Source organism: Oryzias melastigma, linkage group LG8 (genome assembly GCF_002922805.2).
Source record: "Oryzias melastigma strain HK-1 linkage group LG8, ASM292280v2, whole genome shotgun sequence".
Taxonomy (NCBI): domain Eukaryota; kingdom Metazoa; phylum Chordata; class Actinopteri; order Beloniformes; family Adrianichthyidae; genus Oryzias; species Oryzias melastigma.
The window spans coordinates 10808846-10817384 of NC_050519.1; the positions used below are offsets into that span (position 1 = coordinate 10808846).

General features: G+C 39.0%; 1 protein-coding gene across 5 annotated transcripts in view; it reads right to left on the reverse strand.

Moving 5' to 3' along the window:
- cyth1a (cytohesin 1a) overlaps window positions 1-8539 on the reverse strand; it is a 36460-nt gene that overhangs the window by 2268 nt on the left and 25653 nt on the right. For 2 of the 5 annotated variants that reach the window (XM_024272056.2, XM_024272058.2), the window contains exons 4-11: window positions 7493-7559; window positions 7303-7421; window positions 6456-6536; window positions 6156-6268; window positions 4634-4782; window positions 4449-4561; window positions 865-943; window positions 718-786 (exon numbers count right to left, since the gene is read on the reverse strand). In XM_024272056.2, the coding sequence (XP_024127824.1) occupies window positions 718-786; window positions 865-943; window positions 4449-4561; window positions 4634-4782; window positions 6156-6268; window positions 6456-6536; window positions 7303-7421; window positions 7493-7559 (790 nt within the window). Of the gene's footprint in view, window positions 1-514; window positions 787-864; window positions 944-4448; window positions 4562-4633; window positions 4783-6155; window positions 6269-6455; window positions 6537-7302; window positions 7422-7492; window positions 7560-8539 lie in introns of those variants that run through there. The other 3 variants (XM_024272054.2, XM_024272055.2, XM_024272057.2) reach the window with 2 other exon arrangements.

Genomic DNA, 8539 nt, shown 5'->3' on the forward strand with positions numbered 1-8539 from the left:
TCACACTTGCGGCTGTAAAATGCTTCAAAGCGCTATTGCTTTCAGCAATCAGACGCAATTTCTTCAGGAATTGCAAATCTAGTTAATAATAAACTCGATTTGTGAAATAATCCACCTAGTGGTCACCTGAAGAACTGACCTGCTTTGCTATTTTTAAGACCCACTGCATTCATCTTTTGATCTATTTGTTCCCAATGGTCTTAATTATGATTATGGTGCTTTAATGATGTTTTCAAGGATATAGTTAGCGCAGAGCAGCAAAAGTTCATTAGAAATTCACCTTTGAGTTGTGCGTACGTCAGCAATAAGCTCTTTCTCAAACTGCATTTTGAACAAAAATACTCAAAAATGCAATTTTGATCTTCATATATGCACTTTATCTTAAGAAAAATGCCACAAGTTAAAAACAGAATTCTTCATCACCAGCTCAGTGGACTTGTGGTTGAGTGTACGCCCTGAAACTGGGAGGTCGTGAGTTCAATGATTCATGACTGACACTCAGCATGGAGGGTTGGATTGGGGGGTTAAACCACCAAATTGTACCCGAGTGCAGCTGTGTCTGCTGCTCACCCCACCCCCAGGGGAAGGATCAAATGTGGAGAACATTTGTCAAAACTAATGAGACTTTAGCTGTAAATGTGCATTAAGTTTAGGATTTCATGCTTTAGCGCCCCCATGTGAAAGTGCTATGACCATTTCAAAGGAAACTGGACTAACAGGCTTCTTATCCTCCACCTCCCTGATGCTCAAATTCTCCAGCGGGATGATTCCTCGAGGTTCTTTATCCTGTAAGAATCAAACAGAATATGTAAAGCACAGAAATGTGAGATACTGAGGTGGACTTTTAGGGCGGAAGGCACTCACTGTTGTGAACTCAAAGTAGTAAAGACAGTTGTCTGTGAGGATAAACCATCTCCTCTTCCATGTTTTAACGCGTCCTCCTGTGGGGTAAAGAGCCGACGTCAGAAAACCCAAACGAGAGACGGAGGAGGTCAGGAAGGAAACGAGCACCAAAGCACCAGGCTGCGCAGCAGACAGACAGATGAACGGCCACAGAGACGGATGACGCTGAACTCACACTTTCACCATCTTCCTCCTCTCCGGATACCAAACAACTGATCCTTTCAGTTCAATTAAAAACTGAAGTTTTCCTTAAGTGAGAACATTGAACAAAGGCCTCATTGGCCCAAATGTTTTCTGTTGCTGACTCAAAGGAACATTTTAAATCAATATCTGTGCTTCACGTTCTCTAAACGCATTGAAGCACTTCCATTAAATTACTTAGTTATGTGTGCATAAATGAATGAAGGAGAACGGAGTTTTCAAAATAAGGAGTGACTGAATCAAGTGGCCCATGTGACCGTCACTGGAGACTCTTTGGGGGTTGACCTATTGGCCTCTTTGTCACTCGTACTTCCTGTGAGGAGTAACCTGATCACAGATGAAAGAAAAACAGGATAAGGAGAGAAGCTGGGCTCTTCAATATTACCTCAAATATTCTACATTTTCAGAGTCTACCTGGCTGGAGGCTCCTGTTTCTCGTCTAGACGAGATGATCCCACCACCAGTGTTAGTGAAATGACACGCCTGGTGAACCCGCTTTCCGACACACAAGCTTTCCAGGATGCTTCCGGACAGATCACACTCACGACATCATATAGCAGCAGCGGCGCCGTATATGATATTCTGTCGTCTCACAGAGAGGTCGAGCACTTCAGTCTACACCTAACATCTACACACACGGGACAGAGATGAAGATGGCGGCTGCTCGCCACACCTGTGACTCATTTACATAAAAAAAACAAAAAAAGCAGGCCGACATGTGAAGCTGATTCTCAGAGGACAGGGATTGTTGCAAAACGGAATTAATTAAATCACTTCCTGTCACCAGGAGACAAAGCTTTCCTGCAATAATGTCTGGAACCGGGTCGTCCCAGACCATTGTTGCAGGGGTTCTGGGCTGGACTGGGTTTTCAAGCAAAGTCCAATTACTAAAAAAGTAAAAAAATAATAATTTGAGAAATTTGGTCCAGTCCAGCACTTTAACCAATCAGATCCATTTCCAGCACGAAAGCAGAACTTGCAGTATTTCCTCTCCATGCAAACACACAGCAAGCTAATCCCAATGGAATTGGTGATCAATATAAAAGTCTTTTGTTATGATTGTTGAATGGAAAGGAGGTACAATAAACTGAGAGAACGCCGGAGCGCACAGGACAAAAAAAAGGCAAAGCTGCTCTGTGGAGTGGTCACAAAGCTGTGACTTCCTGAGAGGAAAAAAAAAATGCACCAAGCAACCACCCGACAGAGATATAAATAGATAAACCACCGAGTCCATGACACACTGAAGAGACAAGCTGAAGTTTCGATGAATCAATGAGGAGACAAAATGTAAAAAAAAAAAAAAAACACCAAAAAGCGCTGTTTAAAATGTAAAGAAGAGAGGAGAAAAAAAGCATGGCAGACCACCAAAAGCACCGGAGAGTTGAACTAGCGTTGGGTAAGAGCAGGTGTACATACCTCCTGAGGAAAGACAACAGCCAAAATCATGGAAACAAACAAACAAACGAAGAGGAAAAGAAAACATATCAAATCAAATTAAATGATAAGGAATTAGGGCACCACAGTTCTTTAGAGATTTGTTATCCAGCTTTGATGCACTGCTTCACAGCGTTCAGAATCAATGTGTCCACAAGGGGGAGCTCTACTCTAAACATGAAAGCTGCTGCAAAGCACTGCATGAAATGTGGCCATTTCCTGATTGTTTCACTCAAATATTGAGCTCCTTTTTTGAAAAAGAGCTCCTTTAGAGCTTATTGTAAAAATTCACAGCAACTGGTAGTTTTTATTTTTTATTAAAAAACTAAAAGAAATTCACTGTGAATCTGTACAGTAAAGAGAAATATTAGAGGAAACAGAAGTTAAAGAGTTGTAACACTTAGGTTGAGATTTTCTTTTTAGGAAATTATTAATAATTAACCTTTATTGAGAGTATTTGCATTTTTTGTGTCCAGAAATGGTCAGAAAAAATGATCCAGGAGGGAGTTTTTGCAACAAGTATTTTTTTAAAACCCTGCAAATATGAGTGAGTATAAATATATCTTTATTAATTCAACATCTGACTTCAAGAACACTTTGAGAATAGTGCTGCTACAAACGATTATTTTAATAGCCGACTAATCACTAATTATTTTTTCCGATTAGTTGATTAATCAGGTCATGCGCAAACCGGATGTGAAGCACACATCTTAACCATCATTAGCTTTAAACTAACTAAAACTAGATGTATAGCATTGCGATAATGATAGTGTGAGTGCTGTAAGATGAATTTGGCAGCTGAAGATGCTGAAGTTGATAGCTGAAAATGCAGAAATTGATAGCTAAAAACGCTGAAATTGATAGCTGAAAATGCTGAAATTGATAGCTAAAACCGCTGAAATTGATGGCTGAAAATGCTGAAATTGATAGCTGAAAATGCTGAAATTGATAGCTAAAAATGCTAAAATTGATAGCTAAAAATGCTGAAATTGATAGCTAAAATGCCGAAATTGATAGCTGAAAATGCTGAAATTGATAGTTGAAAATGCTGAAATTGATAGCTGAAAATGCTGAAATTGACAGCTGAAAATGCTGAAATTGATAGTTGAAAATGCTGAAATTGATAGCTGAAAACACTGAAATTGATAGCTGAAAACACTGAGGATGATAGCCAGCTAAAATATTAGTTAAATGCCAAATGAGTTTAGAAAACTGAAAAAAAGCCTAAATTAACAACAAAAAAAATAGCTAGCATGCAGCGGAAATATTAGCTCAACTCCAAAAAAAGCCTAAAAAAACGTTTTAAAAAAATCCTAAATTAGCCGAAAAAGGTAGCATGCAGCTGAAATATTAGCTAAACTCAAAAAAAGTCTAAAAAACTTAAAAAATCCTAAATTAGAAAAACATAACGCCTAAAAAAACCTAATAAATTCAATTCTATTCAATTCAACTTTATTTATATAGCCCAAAATCACAAAGGAATTTGCCTCATTGGGCTTCAAAATATGAACAATTGTTAAAAACTTGCGGGATTTGCATCAACTTTTCCAGCATAATAATGCCATAATAGTCCAAAAAGCTAGCACAATTCCATCATAACTTTCAACTTTACTACACTCTGACTCCATATAATATAAAGTAAAGACTAATTGACTGTGAAATTAGTCGTCGACAGTTTTAATAGTCGATTAGTCGACTAATAATTGCAGCCCTAATTGAGAATGCATTAAACATCAAAGCATGGAGGGGTTCTGATGTGGTTCACCCATTCTCTTATAAGCTCTTTTACATACAAACCTGTTAATCTTCCAAAATAAAGCAAACTATGAACTTAAATCAAAGTTTGAAACCCAAACAAAAGCAAAAGTTAGTATGTGTTTAAAACTGTCTGAGTTTGGATCCATCACTCACCCAGCTTGAGCAGCCAGCCTTCTCTGTCTGGGTTGAAGAAAGTGTGTGTGAGGTCGTTGCCATCGTCTTCCGGGATCTTGAACGGTTCGTTTTTGATGCTGTCGTACAGATTCTGCAAAAACGAGATGTTGGTGACAAACGAAGATTTTGATGTCGGACAGCCGGGTTTGTGAGAGCAGCTAACCGTGAGAAGCTCTTCGGGCAAGTCTCCTCCATCATTTATCCCTCTGTTCATGGAGATGAACCGCTCCACCGACGGTTTGTCCTTCACGTTTGGGTTGTGGAGGCTGGTGTTTAGCATGATGATGGCAAACGACAGGATGTAACAGGTGTCTGCAACACACGGTCAGAGGGATGAGGTCAACAGGGTGTAGCAGAACTGCTTTCAAATATAGATGGAAATTAGCCGGGCTAAAAGCTCGGCACTTTTTCGACCACGCCGAAGCAGGGACGAGCAAATAGATTCTTTAATGAGGAGAGTGGGCGGCGTGCACTTGGGCGGTGAAATATGCATGCGTGTTTGTGCTGCGCACACAGATGCATTAGGACGGCTGACACAGCAGCACTTTCTAAACACCGTTAGGCTTCGAGATGCAATATTCATATCCATCTGGATCCATGCGAGACGGCCTGTGAGGAGCATTAGCTCCCAAAAGCCAGACGTTTGGACGGTTTTGTCTGCTAAATAAACTACTTTCATTGACCTCCTCATAGATCTTTGAGCTTCCACTGCACTTTTGTTTAAATAGCACCGACATCGGAATCTCATAAATATTTTGTTTAAAAAAAGTTAAAAAAAAAGTAAGTTAGACACATCTGCATGAACTGCTTTGTCTGAAGCAGGTTATATTAATTCACTTTGCTGGATTTAAAACTTACTAAAATTGATGAAAAACATAAAAAGTGACAGATTTAAAAAAACATAAACAAGCTAAACAATGACATCAGCATGACATCTGAGGTTTTTAATAATTTTAATAACAGAACTTCTTCAAATAGCTTTTTTTTTACATGAATTTGTTTCTAAGTGTGGGTCGTCGTTGATGCTTCCACTCAATTTTGAGCCAATTTAAAGCCTCAAACTGATTATCTTTTGATCCATCTTAAAAGCGTTCCCAGTGGTCTGTCAATTATCCCAAATTTAGCCAATATAAAAAAGACAAAGTCATAGGAGTTTATAAGAAATCAAGTCAGTGAGTTGTGGATGGGACAACCCCATCTCCTCTTCCCCTCACCGTTGCTGAACTCTCTCTGTTAAAGTGAAGCAGGGAGGAGCTTGTGGCTCGTCCAGCATTTACAGGAGAAAGTATGTGAACCTGTTGGGAGTCCCTTAATTTCGGTAAATAATTGACTTTTTTATTTTATTTTATTTTATTCAACCATTTGAATAATAATAATAATAATAATAAAGTTAATAATGCCCTTTTAAGCTCAATTTTCTTTATATATGTCCTCCATTATTATAGGCGTGGGTCTTTATAAACCACTTTAATCCAATATTTTCATATATTTTTGGCTTTACCATTATCTGTTAAAGGATCTCCACACTAACAGCCACTTTCGACATAAGTATGAACTCATTTTAGTTCCACTTGCACGGTTTCTGTGTAACTGTTGCTCATTCCTCTCTGCAGACGCTTCATCAGTGAAGTAATCCTACTTCTAACATCTATGTCACACAGCATTGTGCTGCATGACTGCTGTACCTGTGGACTGGAAAACTTTGGAGTTGCACTGGAAATAGCGTTGAGCGAAGGCTTCCATCATCCGGTCGATTTTCTGCGCTTCTCCCGGCAGCCGAAAACTCCACAGGAACTGCCTGTCAATGGAGACGCTTTTACTGTCAGTGCAAGTCTCACTTCCACTGAAGTGAATCTTGGTCACAAGATTGAAACTCACAGCTGCATCCTTAGAAAATGCAAATGTGACAACTTCTGAAAACTGACTTAATGACCTGCATAAAACTATAAATCCAGATGGAGATTAGAACATTCATGGGGTTTTACCTCAGAGCCTGCACCAGGTTGAGGTCCGTGAACTCGTGAAGTTCCACAAAAGCGTGGAGGACTTGGATGTTGAAGTCATCTCTGAGGGAGAAAAAAAAACAAAAAAAATAGAAAAATCATTTTTCTGCATAATTGGGTTACGACAAGCCGGAAAAGCATGTAAGATAGTTATGATTTTCAAATGTAATAATAAAAAATAAAAGCATCAAACCATAAATTATATATATTTAACGTTTTTGCAAAAAAAAAACAAAAAAAAAACGGTCCCCTCCTATTATCATCTAATCTAGATGATGAGATCATCCCTGACCTTTTTGTCCTCCAGAGCAAATGATCTGCCCTGAGGGATCATGGGACGGCTCTGAGGAGCTTAGAGGCATATCCAGTCACCAGCGTTTTCCGTGGACAAATGACCACCCTCAAGACTCCCCTGCCGCTAACACCCCTCCCAACACCATCACAAACACTTGAAAGCTTGATAAGAATCCAACAGAGAGCGTCCATCAGCTCCATTTCCTGGTCTGAGCTTACAGAAGACCACACCCTGGAGTCTCTGAGCAGAGTGATGAGCAGAACACTTAGTATTTCCTGAATTACGAGTACAGCAGCAGAAATGAGTCTTTTTCTTATTCATATGCATTCCTGAGACTTGAGAAGGCATAAAATAACCAAAAACAGTCAGTTGAGTAACACACACGGACTTTAGAGGCTGATTTAGACTTGCAACCAATTACCAGCAATAAAAAGCCTGTTTTAGTCATTATTTCTTTAATCATCCTTATGTTTAGCATTGGTTTGGAAGTCAAAAAAAGGAGAAGTGTCCAGACAGATGAGAGTAAACCCATACCTCTCTCCTAGATAATCTCCTATAGCCGTTTTGTTGAGACCCTCTCCTTTGTAGAGGAATCGAGCAATATCCTCGCTGGTATTCTTCAGCAAGTCATTCTCAATAAGAAACTGGATGCCCTGAAGAAAAAAAAAACAGAGTTTAGAGGACTATTCTGTAGAATATTTCCTGAAAAGAAAAGAAAAGTTACCTTTTTGGGATCCATGTTGAATTTCTTTCGGCCCATGGCTACCTGTTTGTTCCTCTGCATATTCTTCCTGTAGGGTTAAATGTACATCAGTGGTTGGTTTATGCTTTGTGTGGGAAAAATATATCATGGTAGAATGTTGGGTATGACATTTTCCCCCCCAAAAAACAATCATTTTAATCAAAAGAAACCAAACGAGGTTACAAATATACCTAAATATGAGATATCAGGGCTATAACACATTTTTAAATATTTGATTTGAAAGTTTAGGTCTTAACTAGATAAACTGCTAAATGCATCACTTCTATAAATCTAAATTTAAAGAACAATGAGAAACAAAAATCCTTTTCATCAAGATCAACCAATCCGTATGGATCATTCCACTAAACTGAACATCTTCACCTTGACTCTTGGCGTTTCCTCTGAATCGTGGTTCATGATCATAACAGATTGTTGAATAAGTGACGTTCGAAGACGAAGACGGATTTGGGAACGTCTCACTTCTCATTATTTCAGGGGTCAAAGTGCCCCCCTATAGCCTGCCATTGCTATGGTTACATCTTCCTTTCATATTGATGAGACGTCAACACTTCCTCCCAATTCTCACTCAAAAACATTCCTTTTGATTTATGTTTATGTCTGTATTTCAAGAGAGTTGGTGCAGATGACCAGCTATTGTGTTTACATAGATAGAAAATAAAAAAGTGGATCAAGAATGCATTTAAGAGCAAGATTGTTTTAAATTTTGCAGAATATTAAAGGAGCTCTCCCTCTCTAGAGACCGTCTATTGTCTGCTTCTGTCTGTACACCCACTGCATTATTCAATGAGGCCTCCAATCATGGGGGGTGTGACTGATGAAACATTTAAAATGCCTTAAAAGCAAAGCCAATTTGGGGAGGGGATCTGCTGTGATGGAAGGCCGTCCAACATGAATTATTGACGGCTTCATTTTGCTAAGTTAATCTAGGGAGGAGAAGCAACAGTCTTAGGGAAAACCATAGACTGTATATAAAATAACTGGACGAAGCAAGCCCCCCTACTTCCGTGT